This window comes from Lonchura striata, chromosome 5 (genome assembly GCF_050655825.1).
Source record: "Lonchura striata isolate lonStrDom1 chromosome 5, ASM5065582v1, whole genome shotgun sequence".
NCBI lineage: Eukaryota > Metazoa > Chordata > Aves > Passeriformes > Estrildidae > Lonchura > Lonchura striata.
Genome location: NC_140707.1, coordinates 68,418,932 through 68,441,836, shown reverse-complemented (window position 1 = coordinate 68,441,836; position 22,905 = coordinate 68,418,932). Strand labels below are relative to the sequence as shown.

Below are 22,905 nucleotides of genomic sequence, written 5' to 3'. Positions count from 1 at the left end.
CAAATTTGGTTGAGTAGTGGGCTTGGCTATAGTTTCCTTTCTGTCTGTTTCTTGGCTTCAGTCTCTGCAGTAAAAACAAAGCTGCATTACTGTATGACTTTGATAAATAGATTTACAATTCTGCTTGCACAAGAAGTTATCTCTTACTGTTTGCTAGGTAAAGCTTCATTTCCCATACTGGTTTTTTTAGAGTGAGTATTCTAAAATGTGACTGTGCCATTGAGTTCAGATAAAATACAGAGCCAGTATTTTATGTGAGCTTGGTCATTCCAACCTGATTCTCTCTCCTGCTTTCTTCTGGAGTATCAGTTGTATAATTGGCAAACATATCCAAGAAAAATGCTGACCTGAAAGTGACTATTCCTTCAATATAATGGACCACAGTTACTTTCTCTTACACCTAATTAGTCCAACATTTTGTTTGAAAATCCATTTGTTTTCTAGGGAGAATAGAAAGATGCAAAGTTGCTTGAAGGAGAATTGTCCCAACTTCTTTCTACTGTGTCCTTTCTCCATAAATATAGAAGCAGCTCCATCATTGAAAATTTAATGAAGCTTTCATCAATATAATGCTGTGCCTCTTCATTCTCTGAAATGTATTAATTTTTAATGAACTTCTAATTCTAATTTCAGGTAACAGGAACGACTGAACATAACCATAAATCCAATTTATTTGTGAACAGTGTGTCCCATGTAATTAACAATTCCTTAAGTTGTCACTGATGACTTTTGGCTGCTTTTGATAATTTGGTAAAAATGTTTTGTTTCAGACCTTTATTTTTTTTTTTCTAATCAGCCTCAGCAAACAGAAGCAATGACCTTAAAACAACAAGGTGGTTATCCCAATGTCATATCAGAGTATTTGCATTTTACATTTAAAAAAAAAAAATCTTAGGAAGCCTGGGGTTAGTTCCTTAGTTAAAAAGTACAATAGTGGGAAAATATTTTGGGTATGTGGGAGAGCTGGTAATACTGAACAAAATATAATATTATGGATTATTAGTTACAGAAGATGGAAACAGTCTAGGAATAGCTGTGTAAATACTGTACTGCACTCTGGATGGTCTCATACTGGAGATACCTGTGAAGCATCCAATAATATTGCACTGCTGGAAGAAGTAACCAGGCTTGCTTGGCTTTTTCTTACTGGGAGTTAATAGTAATGCTAAAAAAATAGTATTGTTTACCAAATTTTATGCAATAATGACACCTATGAGTACATAATTACCTTTTCAATTAGCATAAGAAAGCATTAACCCTGAAACATTGTTTTGGTCATGTGAAAATACTTTATTGTTCTATCTGCATTATTTAATTTATGCTCCTTTTATTGTTTCTCATAATCATAATTGACATTTATCCATAAATATTTAATTTATGTTTTGGATGTTAATTGCAGAAAAAGGCCACATAGAATGTGATGCCACTGAGTAGGGAAACATAAAATTTAATAACCAGAAACATTCTCTGCTACACATAGTATTGCCTTTGTAATAATACAGACAGTAATGTAGAAAGAGGGGAAGGGATGAATACCATTCTTGGCAATGTGCAATTTTTTTGTTTTTTCTGTTAACTTCCTTGAAAAGAAATAGTAGTTTAGTACCAGGAGGAACCTGCACTTGCATGGCATATGTTTGTATCCTGATTTCTTTTGACAGTTCTTATTTTCTTACATTGATTTACTTAGAGCATTACACCCACAGGATGTTTTTCTTATATATTTTTATAAACACTTTTTAGCAGCTTCACAAATGGAAGCAGTATGCTGAGCATATTATATAGATATCCTGAACTGTTTCAGGTATGTGAAGCAGCCCCACAATTTTATCCAACCTTTAGTGAGACTTAGAACTTCTTGTCCTTGGTGGTCTCTCCTTGGTGCGGACCAAGAGGAGGTGTTGTGCTGGCCTCTCTTGGGAGGTGCAGCTCTGGGGCAGTGTTCTTGGCACTGCCAGCATTGGCACAGGCTTGGGGACAGTCCCTGAGAGCACAGGCAGCCAGGATGGGGCAGGGGTGATGCCCCTGCAGCCCTCAGTCAGCTCTGCCACGGGAGCCTTTGCCCAGGGGAAGGAAGCTGTGGGAAATGCAGCACAGCCTGTGGTGCACGGGGTTGTAATCCCTGCTCTGGATTGTTCCTCAGTGCATGGCCCTGCAAGAACACTGCTTTTTTACCTTTTGAATGCTTTCCAAAATGATTTTCAAGGCTTTCAGAGACTCCTTCCTTACAAGATCAGATCTGGTGTGGGCAATTAAATCTGACATGTCCTGAAGTAGGAAAGTGAATATTTGCTGTGCTGGTCTGTTGTAGAGACTTTACCCTGGGTGGTGCCAGATCTGTATCAGTGGTAGACACTTCTGCTGTGTGGAATCACTGAATGATATCCATATTTACTGAATTTATGATGGCTAATTGCAAAAAATCAATTTTCTACTTAGAATTCCCATTTCCTAGCTGTTTGGAATGCAGAGCACTACAACAGAAAAGTGGATGAAGGAACTGTGTTAACAAGGCTGTTGTTTTAAAAGACTGACTCAGTTCTTCAAGTGCTTGAGTGCCAGAATAGCCTCACTTGTGCAAGTAGCCCATAGAAATAATGAAAAATCTGCATGTGATGATTACTTTCAGGACCAAACCTCTACTATTTATTTTCACTTCTAAAAAATGTGCATCAGTTTTTCTGACAGTTGTTTTTCTGTTAAATAGTTTACTTAACACAGACAAACAGTTTATTTAAGATAAGTTGATAGTGCCAGACTTGGAGTTTGTCCTAATACAGTCACTTCTCATATTTGGCTTGGACTATTTACAGTAGAATCTGAAAGTGAATGAAATGAGGGAGAGGTGGAGGTTTGTGTCATTTGCCCCTCTGAATATGATCAGTTTACATTAAATGGCTGTCGCTCATCATCTTCTGAGTGATACCAGACCTTCTACTTGCCAGTCGTTGGTTTGACTGAGTCAGCTTTTGATTAGGGACTGTAATAAATACACCAATCCAACTTCATTTCATGACAAGAGAGGATTTTTTGGTGCAAGATTGGAGCAACTGCTTTAATAAAACTCTGTTTATCTTTCTTTCCTAATATCTCTAGAATTCTTTCCAGTTTCTTCAAGAATAATTTGAGTATTGTTACCTGGAATCTGTTGAGGAATGTATAGATAGTGCATAAAAGCTACATAGAAGCTTTGTCTTGGAGTTTAGCACCTAAAAGTAGAAAATTGCAAGATAAGGACTTGGGCTTAGTGTGGTTCCTCTATTTATATGGTAGGGTACTATTATTGACATAGAATGGTATTTTTCATCTTGTAGGATGTGTTTTATGCTATAATCACAATATTTTAATCTATTAATTTTTGGACATATCAAGCATATGCAATGCATAAGAGGAGCATTCATTTCTTCCTTTTCTTTAGCGTTCTTGATATAAAACTTTTCATGCCTGTGTATTTCTCCCGTGATATTAAAGCAGTGCTGCCTCATCTTAGGAGAAAAATCATAATTTTGAGAATTATGAGAAAAATCATATTGGTTTTACAGGGTCTCTACATTTTTATGTATGCTAAAAGGGGAATGGAGGTGGTGGAGTCACCATCCCTGGATGTGTTTAAAAACAGACTGGATGTGGCACTTGGTTTAGTTGAGTGTTAGGGCATGGGTTGGACTCAATGATCTTGAAGGTCTCTTCCAACCTTGTGATTCTGTGAATTCTGTGAACTTCTTTTCCATCAACACTTCATCTTCAAACACACAGCCTACTTCCCCAGCAAACAAAACCAGCCTTTTGAAAGGCTCCTGATGTCAGGTGTTAAGCTTAGAATGTGCCAATCCCATGAGTAGCTGCTGGGCATTCCAGAAAAGGGTGTTTGCATGAGTTAAGGAAATTATACTTTAGCTTTTCTGTGCAGCATAATTTTGGAATTTTTACAAGTTAGAGTGTTAGGGAGTTGGAATGGACCTTAAGGTCATCTAGCACCAAATCCCCCTTCTATGTGCAGGGATACTTCTGAAGGTCTTAAATTTTGTGTTACATTTACCTTTGCCAGGCATCTGTGGTCATACCCTTTCCAGTGGTTTTATTATTATTGCTTGGGCTCAAAATGTTATGGCTCTCCTCACACTCTGCTTCCAGCACAAATGAGCTTTGTTACTGGCCAGGTTGGTGTAAAATATTTTTATGCTTTGGACGTGATCAGACATCACTGGTGATGTATGTCTTTTATGCATAAAGACAACAGGAAGAGAGGTGGTGTGGTTAAGAGAACAAGTAAAAATTACTGGCTGCAGGAGTGTGTTGACTTCCACTTGAGCCTCCCTGGTTACTCCAGCTAATTAAAATCCAGGTGTTCCCTGTGTCACATGCCTGTCCCATCCTCGTGTTCCAACCTTTTTTTTTTTGGCACTGAATGGTGCATCAGTTCAGGAAGGTGATCCCTTTTAGGGTTTTAGACTAGTTATCAACTGAAATAGCTTCTTGTTCCTGGGCACAGGTAGAGGTTTCAGGGCAGATCTTAAACAGGATAAGCTACTGTAGGACTAGACTTGACCTTGCACTTGTAGTAGCCTTATTTGATAGCAGTAAAAATAAATATATGAATCTGTATGAGGTACCTGCATGTATTTTTGTAGATAACTCCAGTGCTGTGCCAGGAGAGTGCTGTCCTGTAGCATTCCAACAGCCTGAAGTGCCCGTGTAGGTGTGTGTCAGCCATGCAGAAAAGGCTTTGATCTCAAATGATCCCACACAATTTCCCCAGTCCCTACTGGGAGAGTTAAGATGTTTGTTTTAGTTGACAACCCCAGCTTGCAGAAGCTCCATTTGTCTTTTGCTCAAACACGGTGTAGCTTGGATTGGGATTTCACTTAAACAAATGGCAAGGAACTTCCTCTTCATGTTACCTAAAGTATGCTCCTGAAAATAAAAGGATCACTTGTGGATTACTGGAAGTGTTGCAATGTGACAAGAGCTGTGTTGGGGAGGAGACAACTTTCTTCTTGAAGTGGGGGAAGAGTTTTCAGATCTCTTCTTGTTTAGATCTTTATGTAGTTCTTTCTTTCAAAACTTGTGCAGGAATTTGGTTCACAGTGGACTTGTAATGTCACCAGTGTGAATGAAAAGATGGTATGAGAGATTACTCAGGAGGATGCACAGTATGGTCCTTCGTAAGTGTGATGGGTTTTGTTTGGCCTATTTTTCTTTACATAAATGAAAGTGAAGGTAGTACAAAGCAAAATCTATTTGGAAGCTAATAGCAATGGCAGTGAAGTGAATTTGGTATTTGATGTGTTGTGGCTGTTGTCATCAAGCTGCTTTTATTCTTCTTTCTCCCTTTTTTTTTTTTTAAACGTTGTTTACGTTGGTAGTAACCAGAAGACCTTTCGTAGGTCCCAACTCACAGTTCTCTGCAAGGAAAGGAAAAACTCTTGAATGAGCTGTAGTGTAAAAAGTAAACAGATTTGGGCAGGGCAGGTGAAGATATAGTAGGAACAAGAAACATTTTCCTCCCGAGTTACAGTTGATAGAGTTTCTCCTGCTAAAGTACTTGCCCAGTTTTATGCATGAGTTTTCAGTGCAGCTCCAGGATGGGATGGGAAATAACACTGGAATTAGAACTTCATAGAGCATAGATTTAATATTTGTGGCTTCTTATCTCTCTGGTGTTTTTTTTCACACCCCTCCACCCTGGAACAGAGGAGGGCAGCTGGTGTCAGGAGATGTTTGTGCATTATCAGAGAGATCACACATACGCAAGTCATCTTTGTCCCCATCTTCCTTGTCCCCTGCCTTGGGACAGCCATCCCCTACCTTCTCTCTGCACTGGTGTGTGCAGAGGGAGAGAAGGGCAGGAAAAGTCACGTCCCATCAGCGTCATGAGAGTACTTTGTGTCCCCGGGAGAGTTACACTTGGGGTCTTTTCAAAGCGGAATAGATTTTGTACAGGTGAGTCAGCCTTTTGTGCTAAGGGCCAGGTGCTTGACTTATTTTCAAGCTGGCATGCTAGGCCACACTGGCATTCATCACATTTGTAAACACTCCTCAGAGCTGAGGAAGGCTATTGTCTTGTAACCGGTTTTCCTTAATGCTCTGGGAGTGTCTGGCTTGACGCATTTTCCCCACGTGGCATCAGCAGCCTGTGAAACACAGAGGAAGCATTTCTGCTCTGTGACCTTTGCAGCAAAGTGGTCTTTAGGGAGGACAAGCAGGAGTGAGTGTCTGCACTTTTACTGCTGTGCCCAAATATGTACACTTCTGACTCCAGAACAGGGAGTCAAAGACTCCATGTCTCGGACCAGCCCTTGGGCAATGCAGTTCTTGTCCTCACTTTTCTGCTGTATGTGAATTTGATGGTTCACAAGTCATTCCTGCAGAGCAGGAAGAGAAATCTCATGGTTTTAGCAGTGGAAAGATTATTGCTGGTATTGGAGTGGAACAGAGCAGGCTGTGGTCTGTTGTGCTGAGTTCCATGTCACATTTAGGATCTTACTTTTTTGGATGAGTGTTCAGGTTTCTTTTTAGCGATCTAAGTCTAAGTAGTCTAAGACCTAATGATTAGTTTTTGTAGCATTTTTTTTAACAAAGACTGGAGAATATTTGTCTGTAGCAAAGAACAAGTGAAAAGTAGTTCCTGGTGAGTTTTTACAATATGTGTCATAAAGATGGCCTCAGTGCTGGGGCTGCTTGCAGAAGTGAATGTTGGGCTGTCCTGGACCCACATATGTGTTGCTAGGGAAGGCAAGAACTCCAGTTATATGGGATATATCTAGTACTTGTAATAAGTGTTTTCTCAAGTATCTGTGTTCTGCTTTTTTTCTTTTCTCCTTTCTGTTTAGGGGATTTTTTGTTTGCTTTCAGTAGGCCATTATCTTGAGGTGCCTGGTCTTGCAAACAGTAATGAACAGGCTTTTTGTTTACTGGTGATACCTGTGAGACTGTTCAAATAAGTATATGGAGCTGAATCCAGGACCTCCTTGAAGCCCACCAAATACTCAGGGTTTGTTTCCCCTTCTTCCTTGAGACCTCAATTCCCAGAGTGCCTCGAAGCTGGTTCACCTCTCCCGGTAGTCACTGACTGAAGGATTAGGCCAATTTTTTTCATAGTAATATAGACTTGAACATAGTCACATTTTGACATGTCTGAGAATGTACAAGGTGTGAGCTGTTGTTCAGCCACACATTTTTAGCTTATCAATGATGAAGTCTTGAGTGTTAACATACCTGTTAAATGGATATTTTAGGCATGTGAAAAGTGAATTAATTGTATTTTGTCAAAACCAAAGAAACTTTTTTGGCCTGGCCATTTAATAGACCGTTTAGCTTCACTTGAATCTGGTTTTGATAAAAGCTGCTGAGCAGAAATCACATGGGTTTGTCTTTCACTGTTCAGTGCTGTGAGGCAGGTGCTGGTGACAATTTGAGCTGTCAGACTTTGTGCTCAGAGTGACAATTGCTGCCTCACTAGCAGAACCTAAACATACATTATCTTATTAGTGCATTCACATCTTTATGCAATTAAACTGTATTATGTTTAAGCTGCCTCCACTGTGCACGTTCCCACAGTTTTAACAGTTTATCATTTAGAGCCCACGAGAATTTGACTGAGATTTAATTCCACCTGTACGGCCTGGGCAGCAGTGGAGTGTGATTGTATCTGTGTGGTTTAAGTGCAGCTGCCCTGAGAAGTGAGAGTGCTCCAATCTGTATTGTCAAGGTCTTCAGCAACCAGATAAGAGCGAATGACCAGCAGGAAATACTCCTTTGTGGGGGAGAGTTTTTGTTCCATGAGAACACTTTCAGATAAAAGGTGAAAATTGATCATCTTGGCATTCCCTTGCCTTAAAATTACTTAAGGGCTATTCAGCAAGGAAGTTTCCATACAATGTTTAATAATACGAATTTCTGTAGAAATGCCAGTATTTCACACATATCTCAGTTCTGTCACTTGGAAGTTTTGCACATAAGTACTTGTCAGTTCTGGAAGCTGTAATATATATTGCTGTTAAGGTGATATTTTGGGGTGGAGTATTTTTTTTGAGTAAGTATCTCTGTCCTAAAACCATCTGAGTTATGTATTCTATTTTTTAATACAAAATGGTTTTGAAGGCTCAGCACGTTGTAGCGGTTGAGATATGGCACTAAGCATAAAGAGCTATTGAAATGCCTCCTGAAAGGAGGGGAAAGAATATTATATCCCCAGGATCACTGAATTAATTTACACATTTATTTATTTCTAGTGACCTGGGCAATGCTTATTTGCAAGCTCATTAAGGTGTGTTGATGGGTCCAGTTTTGGGGCTGACATTTCCCTGCCCCTGTTTCTGCTTCACCTGTACAGACAGGGCAGTTCTTTTTCTGTTGTGTTCAGTCATCTTGGAATGTGGCCTGATCGTTCTGATTTCCATGACCAAAATGTAACATGTTTTTTTCATGGGGGAATTTTGTTAGACTGGTTAACTTGGTTCATTGGATTCAGGTTGTGCTGCAGTGGGTCTCACCAAACTTGTTTCACAGGGTTTTCCAAGTAAAACACCCACTATGGTGTTTTCTGCCCTGGGTAGGCTGTAAATGGCTTTTTCAGTTGAGCTGGAGTTGCTTTTCAGGTACCCGAGTTGCACAATGGCACTGTGACTCAAGGACCACAGCCTGTGTCCCTAACTGGATTCTTTTGGGGCTTTAATTGTTGTGTGCAATAGCCAGGGTGCAATCTTCAGTATCTACAAGCAATCCATCTTTTCCTTATCTATGGAGCCCTTTTGTTTTATTTCTACTAGTAAACCTGGCTTATGTGCTTTGTGAGATTAGGGAAGGTGATCACTTTTCTATAGCATCCTAATTTTTCTTGGAGAAAATGCTGGTAAACTATGGAATGTCTTACACATCTCTCCAGAATGTTGCATGTGGTTTTAAGGGGTGGGAGCTGCATGAATTGCCCTTTAAAAATTGAAAGTTAGGGAAGTAGCTGAAGTTCACGGGAATCTGAGAGCTTTAGAGAAATTAACAAAAACGTGTTATAAATAGCAGGAATATAAAATAGCAACATAAAATGATGAGACTAGATTTTCAGTGTGTTATCTCCTTAGAGACTATTTTTTGGTTAGAGGGAATTAAATATTTTGCACATGTGCAGCTTGCTTTGATAAGAAAGTTAGAGGCGGGCAGTGTTACATGGGCACCCCAAAATGTCAGGAATTGGAGGGGTCATTATTTTCTGAAAAACTCATCCTTTGCTTTATTTTGTGTCTTCACTGGGTCTCCCAATTGTTGGTCATCATGTATTTTGCTAGTGGCTATTTCTGGAAGGATCTATAGAATCAAAAAATCATGCATAAATAGATGTATTGATTTTTAATTTTTATTTTTTGAGTGTGTGATTGTGAAAAAATCGGTTTCATTATTGTGTACAGCTTACGATTTGATTGAGACTAGGAGCATATAAAAAGCATGAAATCCTGTATTTCAAACTTCCTAGAGTTGTGTGCTCAGGGGTGTTCTTATCTGATTTGTTTTAATTTGACTGCTTTAGTGGCACTAGATAATATCAAGCATTTATTGTGTGTGATTTATATAGATAGGGAAAATACTATACACACTTTCTCAGGCCAGGAACAATGTTCTTTACACATGACCTTTAATACAGTTGTGAGCCTAAATAAATGCTGCTTTTGAATATGTGCACAGATCCTGTATAATTATGGAGCCGTGTGGTTTATTATGAGAGAGCATGCAGCATTGTGGAGTGCTCCTCAGCTGATGTTTGGATAAAACAGATCAGCTCAAATATTGTCTGGAACTGATCACCTGAATCTTGGGCCAAATTTCCTTTTCCTTACTTGTTTTCAATGGTTCTTTAGTTAATGGGGGGAGTAGTGGGCTCTGGTGGCACAAAGCATATGGGTGAAGCCATGGAAAATGCTGGGGTTTGGTTCTGTGTGATATTTACAGCTGAAGTAGTGAATGGAAATGGAGAACTCTTGTCTTTCCCATTAACATTATGCAGAGGTAGGAATGAACAAAAATACTCTCCAAAATGAGTAAGTTAGACTAGTGCCACAGAGTGTGGCAGGTGGGGTTTATGCTGAAACAGGCATTCATAAACACTCTTCTAGGCTATTTCCACACATAAAAACAAGCCACACACAAAATCCCAACAATCTGTACTCTGAATTTGCTGTACATGGGGGGAACTTCACATAATGAAGAACAGATTTGTGGTTATTTATCTGACTTCAAATCATTTGACAACAATTTGATCATGATCATCTCACCAGTGTGGGGAGGCAGCTGTGTCCTCCTCCCCCTTGTCCCAGCATCTGCATCCTCTGCTGAGTAACTTCACTGGGGTGTTCTGCTTTGTGTGGTTTGTGGCAGAATGGGTACTGAGAGAAATACTAACAAGAACAGAATGTATTTTGTTAAAACTTTTCTGCTTTCATCTTTTTGATCTGCCCTTAATACGAGTTGTCTCGCTTCTTGCTCCCTCTGTACAACTGATTCTCCTCATTGCTTTTCCTACTAACAAACACTGAAGGAATAAATTTGCATCACAAATTTTCATTGTGATAATATTCTTAGAAATTTCCTGCAACTCTGAGAGAACAGCTCATGTTACTCTGATGAGTAATGTGTTTGCTCACTTTGTACTTTGTGTTTGATAACCTGTGAAGCTCCCTCCAATTTCACTGGAGTAGAGCTGGGTTTTTATTCCCACAATCTGTAGGAAATAATTGAGATGCCAGCACAGCTAATGAAGGCCTGACATGTTCTCCTTATTTTTAATACCTAGAAGTATCTGCATTGAATATGACCTTACAATTTAGCTTCAAAGAGTTTGCATGACATTCACAGAGTGGTTTAATGCACTAGAATAGCAGTTGCCATTTATTTTTGAGCTTGAGAAAGAAGCATTTTTTTTGAATGATTAAATTTAAAATGCAAAAAAAAAAAAAGTTCCCTACCATGCTTTGAGTAGGTCAGGATTTCTGCCACCCTTAAAAAGGAAATTGAAACCTGACCTGCTCAATGGCCAGGGTGGGATAGGGGAGGGTGGTTTTGGTGTGTTATTCCTTTTTCTTGTTTGTAGTAAGTCATAATATACTTGTTTTTTGAGATTAGTTTCACTGGCCACGTGTTGCGTATTGTAGGGTATTTCAAGACATCCCTGAAATATTTATCATGCTGTGTCCCACCAAGAATGTAATCTTAAGGTCTCCACTGTTTATGAAGCACAGTCTATATTTTATCTCATGCTGAGAAAAGATGTGATAATGGTTGTTTGGGGATTATGTGAAAATGAAGTGAGGAATGACCCTTAAAAATTGGTAGGAAGTGGGAGATTCCCAAATGAGACCAGGAAGACGGGAAACAGAATTGCTGCTGTGGGGTTTTTCTAATGAATATTGTCCTTGCACTTACAATGGGGGAAATTAAGGTTAGGGAGAGAAAGAAGCATTTAAAGAAAGTGCAATAAAAATCTGTTGGGCTACAGAAATGAAAGTTAAACCTGTAATTTGGGGAACTTGTTTTTGTCAGCAGTGCAGTTTCAGGGAGTGCAGGCACAGAGCCCGGGAAGGTGCCTGTGATGCTAAAGATCATCAGTGGATCAAAGGTGCTGGGAGGTGATGTGATGTGAATGAGCTTCAGGCACAAGGTAGCACAGCCACCTAAATGAGACACCTATTGCCATAGGAAATGCTTTACTTGGTTTTGGGTTCATTCTTTGCATCTCCTTTGACTTTCTTCAGGTTAAAAAAAGAAAGTAGATTACCAAAACATTTTTTAAAATACTTGCCTAGACTTATTTCTTGAAGGATTAATTCTGAATTTGGATGAAAGATGGCAATAAAGTGTTATTGGGTTGCATCTTTTGTTTTTCTGCAACTTAATGTTCAGAATAATTTGGGCTGTGCTCTGTGAGGTATTAAAGGAGTTCATAGAGATCATTCTTCCTTCTCTGATGTCCAGCTGTTCAAATTTCAATAGAAAAGCCAACAGAGATTTAGCAAGTCATTCTAAATGGTGCTTTAGGGCAGGGAATAAATAATGTCCTAATCAACTGAAATTTCAGTAGGGAATTGTGATATGATGTAAAATTACCTACATAAGTAGGTAATTTTAGTAGGTAACCAGAACACCCATGTGATCTCCACAGCAAAAATACTACTGAGACCTTCTAGTATTCAAAGCCTTTCGGTCTGTCTCACTGAAAAGGCAACAGCCTTGAAAACACTTGATTCCCTGAGGCTGTGTTGGACTGGAGAGGAGGGAGAATGATTTGTTCAGTCATGACCACCACCTTTTGCTGCAGAAAGGATTTTTTGCATGCTAGTAGCATATATCTCCATAACAAATTGCATGTTCTATCTGAAGTAGGACAAGCTGAGGATTTTTACTCCAGTTTCTTCTATGTGTTGTATTGGCTGTTAAGGACAAGCAGAATGGTGTGATCTTACCTTTTCTCTTTCCACAATGTAAAAAAATTGATCCAAGTGAATCAAGTTTCATCTCTGACATATATGTATTATGGGTTATGCCAAATAAGATAAATTACTTGCTTTTCATAGAAGAATATTAATATCTTGAATTTGGGAAGACTGCTTTAGACTGATGGCTGAGAGTGATTAGTGTTATAAGCAGAAGGAGCAGATGACTGAATACTGAAAAGAATTTTAAAGCAAGACAAGTATAGCCCAGATGTTCTAAGATGCACATAGTTTTAGCTTTTCTCTAATTTTTTTTCTTCCTAATTTATTGTTGTTTCAGGGTTTCAGTCATTAGAGCACATAGCCAGCACCATAGTTAGGACTGGAGATATCTTCTTTACCAAATCTGGTTACCTAGTGAAGACTATCGGGTCATCAACTCCTCCTCTTGTTAACTTACAAAACTTTTTAAAACTAAATAATGTTAATTTTTTAAACTATTTTTTTGTCCTGTTACTCCTGTTGATTGCGATTCCAGACCCCTGCTGTTGTGACTGATGAGAAATAAAATCTCCAGTATGAAATTTTACTCTATTGGTTGGACTTCTTATAGTTCAGTAACTTTTCCTGCTGTTTTTCCTGAAAAGCCAATCTTCCTAATCTTGTGGTTACCTAGCTGCCTTTTTGTGCATTTGTAGGATGAGCTCATCTGTTTTGAGTGAGATTGATCAGAACCACACTGGTCACCTCAGGTTAAACCTCACATCCTGCTGGTGACTTTTAAACACCTTGGATTCCATGTGCCTTTTCCTGACTGCCCCACATGGCAGGGGGACCACGAGGTGCTATTTAATTGCTATAGAGCTGTCACTTTCTCTACTTGATGCTCTTTAAGTGATGAACTCTCAGTGACTCTCTGATTTGTTTCAAATGCATGAATGAATTAATTTTTTTCAGTTGTGTTGCCTTCTGTTTTCTGTTGTGGAAGGACTTGGCTGTAAAGTAATCTTGTGTGCTTTGTGTAAAGTATTCTGAAATAATTTTTCATGGTCTTTTGGCTGGATTATTTTTAGCAATTCTAAAAAATAGCATTTACCCTCTGTCTGCTACCCCATGTATTATTGCATTGCTTGTGTTTTAACTGTTCATTTACTTAGCTTTTTAGAGGTGTGTTGCTCAAGCAACGTGTAGGATATCCTGAAATAATGATGGATACTTTTGGGTATTTTTTTCTCTCCTTATACTTTTGGATCAAGATAAACTAGCTGAGTATGCTCCAAAAGCTTTGGAGGAGGGAAGGAGAAATTGTAATAAACAGCACTGTGTGCCGTGGGAGGGAGAGAACAACTTTTTATGCCCTCCTACCCAATGGAAATCCCTGGGATCTTAGTTCAGGGGTCTTGTTCAAAGTGTAACCTGCCTGGGTGGTACATCCAATGGGAGAGTTTATCTGGCTGAAAATGAACCCGAAAAGTAACCCAAAAAATAACTGTGTGGCTGCACAAGTGTTGTCCTGGCTTGTGGGAGAGGACAGCAGGGGAAGGACTGTGCACAGCAGTGCAGGTTACAGCAGCTTCTCTGGCATTGGTGCTGACTTAACACTTAGGGATGCATTTCTGGTGTTCCAAAGCTGAGTATATAAACTCAGGGTTGTTGGGACTTCTGCTGCTTATCAGAATGGCAGATGATGTCTTAACCTTTGAGTTTGGCCCTTAATTTGTAATTAAATAAAAAGAAACAATTGATTTTATTGTATCATAAACTAAGATTTATGCAGGAGCTCCCACTTGGTCATGGTGACTTCTTCTTTCAGTCACTTCAAGCAAGTTTAGTGGTAGGGAGGACATCACTTTGTTACACTTTGTTTTTTGAGCACTGATAGGGGTTTCAGAGCTATCCAGGACATGGGTGATGCAGTTATTGCTCCACCAAGCTGTTTTTTCAGTTGTTTTAAATTGTGTGTACATACACCCACACTGTCTACGTATTTGAATAGCTTTGAGGAAACGGCACTGTGTACTTTTCATGCTTTGAGTCAAACACAAGTCTCTGCTCTTGGCAGGAATTTGGCTTGGTTCCTTCCAATAGCCAGGAGAGATGAGCCAGCATTTGGAGATCACTCAACAGTATCTTTATAAAAGATGGGTCAAGATTTTGATTTTTGAAGACTTTTAAAGCCTTGCATGTTTCCCATTGAGACCCCAAACCACTGTTGTATTTTGGAAGACCTTGGTCGTATACCTGGCTCTCTGACAGATGTGTCTTATCAATTTTATCTTACTCTGAGATTAGACATGAAATATGGGAGTGTCTTGTGACAAGCCCTCAGTAATGTGGTCAGGATATCCCATCATGCCACAAATTCCTTTTAATGTTTTTCCCCTTTTACCGTAAAGCCACATTTCCTTGTCTTGTTCCCACATGCCGTTGTTGCACTGTTAAAATATGTTGAAAAGACAGGACAGAAGGTAGAAGTCTTGTTTTAGTAAAAGAGTTCAAATAAAAGATCTGTTATGACTATTTTAGGACCTCCAAGTGTTTATCTTTGGTTGTCTATGTTTTAGTTTTTTTCCATGTGATTTCTGGCTTATGTAGGTGTTCGGTGTGATGGAGTAAGTGAGTGCTCTGAGTACTTGGGTTAGTAAGACCTGTCAGCTCTGGGGGCAGATCAGCCCATACCATGGTGCAGGACTTTCTCATGAAGTAAGAAATGGATATGGAGGGAGAAGGGAGCAACATATCTCATGTGGAGTCTGGTGTGAGATCTCACACTTGTTAATGATAAATGTGTTTGTCTTATGAGACAGTGGGTGATGTTGAGCTGGATTGTGTCTAAGAAAGTGCAGTTTCGGCAATTTGGACAGATGTGGGAGATTTCGTAATTGTGACTTTAGTTCAGGAGTGGTGTGGGAAGCTGTTGATCCTGATAAACTATTTAATTTGATATTTGTTGAGAACTCTGAAAACTTGCAAAGCTCTCACTGAAGGAAAATAAAACATAATAAAAAAGGTTATTGACACAGTTGAATTATTATTTTAGTGCATGTGTTTGCCCAGTAGACCATAATGGATTTGGAGTAGTTGTTCTGGTACACTGAGTAAATTCTGGGTCGGTTTTGGTGTGCCTAGTCATTGTGAAAGCACTTATTTCTCAATGCCACACAGCTGCTCTTGAAGTGTTAAGAATTGGTCTGTCAAGTACTGGCCTGTTGTTTGACCAAACTGGCAGAATGGTGCTGTAAGACATGTTTTTGTGATTGTATCCTTAATTGACTAAGCAGCACTGTGTCAGAAAGAACCACTTTTATTTAAATACCCATAGAAACATTATTTCTATACTATTGAGAGTTAATAACATAAAAGCATCTCTAATTTTTTTTTTCCTCTAGGGAAAAAAGAAAGGCTCATCTCTACTGGATAAAAGTGATTTAAGTTTTAACTTGTTGTAAATTCTCTTGTCAGGTCCAAGCCCCTTGAAATGTTTTTGTAGTAGAGATGTTCAAACACAATGGGTGGTGGAAATGTTTTTTATTAATTGACTCAGTATGTCTTTTTTTTTCCCTTTGAAATGCCAGTCAGTCAAGGCTGTTGTTCAGCCACTACCTGGTCTGCTTTATTTCTGGTGCAGCTGAGATGAACTGGTCTGTATAGCAGAGTATGTACATGGGAGTGTGGAAAATAGGGTTAACCGTGCCTGAATGTCTCCTAAATCTTTGAGATGTCTGGGCTCATTTAACCTCCTCTTTGCTGCAATATGGAGCAGAAATTGTCTGACAAAACAAAAATGAAACAGAAGTGGTGTGCGTGCATCCTTTTCCCAAAAGATATAAACAGTCTAGAAGGAGGATTGTGTTCTCAGAAGCTTGGCAGATGATGCTGAGAATTGACATAACACAGATATAGGCAGAGCACCAGTCTCTTTTTGCTTTTGCTTTGTTGCTTAAAGGAGAGAGTTCAGATCAGCTCTCTGGAGTCCTGATACTTTTGAAAAAAATGAAATGTTAGCGAAGCAATCTCCGAGATTTTGTGTCACAATGTGTGTGACTGGGCTGAAGAGAAGGGAGCTGCAGATATCTTATCAGCAGTGTTTAAAACCTCAAAATTCTCATCTGAATTGAGGACTTCCCATCTGAATCTGATAGAGCTGTGTTTCCTGCCTGAAAGCTGTGTCCTATTGCCATGATGAGCTGTAGTCTCTGCATGGCACGTGGGCTGTCTGTGAGACCTGTTTATTTACTAGTTGAAGACAAGACCCATTGTGTGGGTTTTTTGGCCAAATAAGGTTTTGAGAGCATTCTGAAGTTGTCTCCTCACAAGGTAAGGACAGCAAAATCCCCACTGGTTGAGCTTAGCAGAATCTGGACAGGACGGGGAGAGAGAGTAATTGGTATCACCTTCTCCCATCTCCCTCTTGTATTTGGCAGGGAAGAGATGGCCCAAAAAACATAGGCAGCAGCTACTGCAAATACTTGAATAAGGATTTATGGATTCCTGAAGCTGAGGTGTGAAAAGGAAGACTGATTTTTATCCCTAACTCCCTATTGTTGTCTTAAGCTCTGTTATTCTGAGGCTCTCAGAAGTGCTTGATATCACTGGAGTTGTGTTTCTCTTTCCTCTGCTTTTGGTCCTTATCCTGTAACATGAAAAAATGGCTTTAGCTGGGTTCTTTTAACTCTTTTGGTTCACAGAAGTCATGGTTGCTGCAGACTCCACGAAGAACCTGCCTTCTAGGCTGAGTCCATCAGCCCAGAAAATAAAGCTGCAAATGGTTGATGAGCTCTTGGCTACATAGCAGAAACCACTGTGACTTGTTAAATGTACTGAAGGCTGTGAAATAAACAGGTTTGACAGCTTCTCTCCCTAGACTGGGCTGTTCTTGCCTCAGTTCAAGAATCGCTGCTTGAGAATATCAAATTGTCTAATCCAAGAAGCCCAGGAATGTTTCTAGAATCATCTTTGATTTAAAAAACTAGATGCCATTCTGTAAGCTTTCTCATGTGTGTGTTTTCTGGTTTTTAATATTCTCTCCCCATAAATCAAGTCATTCCACTTCTATAAGTAAATTTCCCTCTGACATCAAAATTGAGGAACAAGTGAAAACACATCATTTTTGCTGATTCTTTCCACTCTTCTTGTTTGTGGCTCAAGTCTTTGCTATATATTGAAGACTGCATTATTTTTAATCAAAACTGTTTCTTCCATAGTAGAGAGGATGATTTGTTTTGTTGCTTTAAATAACAGAATCATCTTGGTTATAAAAGCTGAAGAAAGAGAGGCTTAGAAATTGTGTTTGATACTATTTAATGAGTCTATCTACTAAAAATAGACCATAAAGAAGGGTAGTAACTCATTCTGTAATACTCCTAGTCAACAGCAGAAGCCATACTTTTTTTTTTTTTTTACTGAAATGATTAATGGCTGCATATCTAAAGTTCTGCAAATTTTTGTAATGCTCAGCAGAATCTAAAATTTTGAGAGAATATCTTGTGTTTCTGCTGGTGAAAATAGCTGTTCCTTTAATCTGTTTTGTTTGCTCCCTTGCCAGCCAAGCTAAAAAAGTGAGCAGCACTATCAAGCTCTGCTAATGCTGTGAGCCATTTTCATCCTTCAGTGTCCCAGAGGGTTGATTCCTTGTCTGCCATCATCCCTGCATGAAGTGAATGTGTGCATATGTGAGGAATGCAGGATTGGGCACAAATCCTGTACCCTTTGAAGACACTCTGTCCAAAACAAACACTCAGTTCCCAGTCAGTGTAATTTAGTTGATAAATATCTTAACAGCTTTCTGGGGACGAACCTCTGCTTGTTTTCTGCAGTGTACCAAAAGCATTTTTAGTCCAATCCTGAAGTCCTTGAACATGAGCGCCCTTAGTGCTGTTTGTGCACTGATGGTGCCAAACCATGTAGATGTTTATTGTTTGCTTCTCCCAAAAATGTGGTGCTCTAGAATGCTCAGAGGATGGGCCTTTTGTTTAATATTTCATGGGGGTTGAAGAGAAGAGCAACAGATAAAACCACTGTGGATGAAATGAAAAAGAGCCATTCTAATGTTTATTGGTGTCAAAGACCAAGAGACTTTATTGTTCCTGGTTGGCAGTACTGATAGTTGTCTCTCTTGTATGTCCATGTGTAAGTCCTTGGGCATTTTCATATCTTCATCCTGATCACATGTTCTCAAGATACAAACTCAAATCCAAAAGGAAATGTGAGTATGTGAAGTAGAATACAGATTGCAGGGGCTGTGCAACCTTGGTGTGAAGAGAAACAGCAACATCACACCGTTAGTTTAGCTCTCCTGTGAGGCTGTAGTCTTCAGACAAACTCGGAATTGAACAAATGTATGGATGGGATTCTTTGAAATAAGAACATTTGTCATCATTAGCTTATATATGTAGCATATCTGCATACATAATACACATGCAAATGCAAAATTGCCTCTTTAAGACTCCTCATTTAATAAAACACAGTGCCATCTGTTTTGGCCCTGATTTGAAGGTGAATTAAGCAGGTGCTTTGGTGCTTTGCTCATTTGGAGAAAGCCACATATAATGTGATGGCTTGAAAGATGTACAGAATGGTGTCCTGCTTCCACCGGCAGCTCTCCTTACTGTAAGGCCAGTGGGGAAGAGTTGGACTTGGGAAGAACTGGAAGGCTCTTCTGAAATTACATGGTTTGTGTGCTATGAGGAGCTCTCTAATACCAGCTGTGGTGTTGGGGTGTCCCTCTGTGCTATTGAATGAGTTTCTGTGACTTTGGTGAAGTCACAGAAATTGCTACATGTATTTAATAACTAGCTAACTAGATAATCCAAGTGAAAAAGAAATATATTTTTAAATCTTACAGTGCAAGATAATTTTTTTCAAGTCACATTTTGAAATCTTTATTTCAAGATGTGAGCAAATTCATTAAATCCACCTTTGTAGCAATGGGCCTTCGTGGTGATGACACATGCTCTGACATTAGTGGTCTGCATGAAACCAAAGGGGATTCCTTGGAGCAGGGTTGGGAAAAATGGCTTTTTTCCCTTCCTCAAGAATCAGATGGAAGTGTGTGACTGACATTGCCATTGATGGCAGAGTGGCTGCTGTTTGTGGGGGCAAGGATGACAGATCTATTTGGAAGGGAGCTTGGGATCTGTGTGTATTACATCTGTCTTGAGATGGGAGAGGAGGCAGGATATGGAGTGAGTCCAGCTCTGCCCTTGACTTGTCCCATACAGCCCCCTTTGAATTCAGAAGGAATTATCTCCAAATAAATATAAGGGTGGATGTGCATGAGTGAGTGAGAATGCAATCACCTGATGTGGGATTCCCATAGTGAGGTGTTGACTCATCTTTTTATGTATGGAAAGCTATTTTGCAGCCTTAGAAACTGCTTTCAGTTGGGGAAGGCATTGAAGCACTTGTATGAAGTGCTTTTGCAAGGAGGGATTTTTTTCCATAGTCAAGTCCTGTGCAAACTTGAAGTGTCTTTGATTAAGGGAAGTGGGGAGTGAAGTAGTTTCAGGTGCTACTGTCTGTGAATAATATCCTGCACATGGAACCCCTCCCTTTTCTGTTGGTCCTTAGGCAATACTGTGATAACAAAACAATACAAACACCTGCACTTGGATCCACCTGCTGAGTTCTGTCTCTTTACTCCCTATTCTATAACTTAGGAAAAAGGAGGCAGGGACTTTTCTGTGCTTTGGCTGTGTTGAGAGGCACAAACAGCACGAGGTGCCGGAATAGAGCCAGTGAAGCTGTCCTTATGTTGGGCTCCTGCATGCACAGACAGGTTGGGAGAGGAAGGAGAAAAGCTTTTCCCTGCCTTGCCTGCTCTCTTGCATTTACTCTTGGCCCTCCTGTAGTGGGGACATAAATTGCTTTCATTATGTACATTATATTCATTTCTCATTATTTTTTGAGTCCATGTTCCAGCAGCTTCTAAATTTCAGGCTTAGTGGGCTAATGAAGTTTAATCGTTCCCTACCCAGAAAATTTGTATTTATAATTACACTTTGTTTAATAACTAAAGGAATTCTGGAGCAGGAAAATGTCCAAGTAAATTCAATATATTTGGTCTTTGACATTGGCAGCTGCTGTGCAAGTTGCAGGCTGAAGCTGTAGATCTCCATGTGTTAGCAACAACAAAAAAAGGCTTTTTTTTTTTTTTTTTAATTGTGAGATACAATTATGTTTGTTTTCCACTTTCTAATCTTGACGACAGAAGCTGGGTAAAACTGGTTGGCTCTCCTCATCTCTGCCTCTGTAAGGACTGGAACCAGTTTAGTTTGGGATAGGTCAGCAGTGTGAAAGTTTTGTTTAAGATCTTTCTCAACCATGTCAGTGTTGTTTCTCTTACCTTGTTTAGCTTTTGTGCTGGGTTTGTGAAGGTAAAACATGGCTTTGCCCTTAACGTACAACTGCTTTGGCTCCAATATAGCAAAGCTATAAATAGGCTCCCCTTTGCCTCCCCAGCAGTAGGAAATGACTGCAGCAGGTGTTGTCCTCTGCTAGAAATTTGCACATTATTACTACCCAAGTACTTTTTTCTTAAAATCTGCTTTCTTGTTGTGTGTTCTGCCTTTGTTAAATACCAACTGACTGGTCAGCAAGTATCTTGTTAAAATCTGAAGTCTTCATTAGGTCAAAGGTATTTTTGGTTTATTTCTGTGCAGCCTCTGTAAAGTTTATTTTATATACAATTTAAAAAGTATTACCAGAAGGCACAGGAGAGCTGCATAAAGCTGGTTGTTGACTGAAATAGTTTTGATTCTTTTACTTTTGCTGGGCTGGAGTTTAACTTAGGTTTGTTGCAGCAGTTCCTCTGTGACAGGACTGGCAGATGCTTGGATGTCTGCAGGCAAGATTTGTGTCCATGCTTGGATTGAGTTCTCCTTGCACTGCAGCATCAAAAAAATAAACAGGGTTTTTTGTGCAGTGAGGTGGTGCTTAGAGTGAATAAGGATATTACAGTCTGGTCCATGTGAAATGGGTTTGCTGCTGACAATAAACAGCTTCCCCTTGATCCAGACCCCATGATTTTGTTTGGATTAATGCTTGGTCCCAGCAAAGAGCTGGAGATGTTTGGGCAGGGAGAATCCATGTGTTTGTGCTGCTGAGCCTGTTCTGCTCAGGCAGGGTGGAGAGCCCTGGCCTCCTGCCTCTGGTGGGTGCTGCAGAAAGAGTGAAATCAGGGGAGAACTGCTGTGCAAACAGCAAAAAGGGGGCACAGTCCTGTGATTCAGTTCCTGTTTAACATCTGGGTGCCTTTGCACCCTTCTTTCTTCCACAGATGTGAGAGCTGTGTGGAGCTGCTGTTTGTGAGAGGGGCTGGGAACTGCCATGAGTGTGACACCCCCCTGAGGAAAAGCAACTTCAGGGTGCAGCTCTTTGAGGATCCTGCTGTCGACAAGGAAGTGGAAATCCGGAAGAAAGTGCTGAAAATGTGAGTGTCACCATTTAAAAGAACAGAGAGTAGATGTATTTCATGGATCAAAATTAAAAATTAACTTAGTAGTACAGAGGAGATCTTTTTTTTAAGTTGCAAACCATAAAACTTGACTCCATTTATCATGAAGGGATTTCAGAGAATCTGATTTTGTGCAACAATTAAGAGCTGAATTCTCAATTTAGCCTTGAGGGATTCCTTCTTAGCATTAGAAATTGTTGAGTGTTTCTATGTGGCCTTCTTTGGCAAAGACTTGGCTCCAAAATGGAGATGATTAGATATTGAGGGGGTGAACATGGCAGTAGAGCAAGAAACAGACCTTGATTGTTTTGTTCCCTGGGGACCTGTTCTGAGAGTTGAAGGCCAGTTCCCTTCAAAATCAAAATGGCCAAAAGAGTTCACATTGTTTTTTGCTTCACACAGCAATTGTTAGTGGAAATGGTTCCTTACAAGCTTGGTGTTACCAGTCTTTCATGCAGATTTGAAAGCTCTTGAAATGGAGATAAATGAGGTCTAAGATTGCATCTCTCTCCTTGTGGCCAGTAAGCAGCATTTTATAAGGAAAATATGGGAGCCAGTTGGTGTTTTGATAGAAGAAAATCTGATAAATGTAGCGATCCAGAGAGAATTGTGTGTGCCTAAGTGAACTTACAGGTAAATTATAAGCTTGTCAGCCTTTATCTAAAACTTGGTACAATAGTAAATGAATCATATGATGTTGCTGAGATGTGGGGAAACTGTGCCACTGAATACCAAGATGCTGATGTGGAAAGCAGTGATAATTTTGATGTTGGATTTTAATGTCTATTGAAGTTAACAGAAGTCAAACTGGAATAAGTCAATAAACATTGAATAAACATGGAAAATGCTTGGCCTGCTTGGGTTTGTCACATTAGTTTTTAGGAGGCAGAAAAAATGCCCCCAAATTGGAATATGGCCTCAATTCTTGGGATTTTTATTTTCCTGGATGTCACGGTCCACAGATCAAGCAGAAGCTCAGCTTTATATTTTCTTGGGAAGAAAGTCTGCCTGTCTTGACTTTCAAAAGCTGTC

At 39.6% G+C, this 22,905-nt stretch overlaps 1 protein-coding gene across 1 annotated transcript in view; it reads left to right on the top strand.

The window, feature by feature from the left end:
• Positions 1-22,905, top strand: part of MNAT1 (MNAT1 component of CDK activating kinase) — a 117,764-nt gene that overhangs the window by 12,327 nt on the left and 82,532 nt on the right. Inside the window, exon 2 of the mRNA XM_021554535.4 lies at positions 21,697-21,849. Coding sequence (XP_021410210.1) covers positions 21,697-21,849 — 153 coding nt within the window. The remainder of the gene's footprint in view (positions 1-21,696; positions 21,850-22,905) is intronic.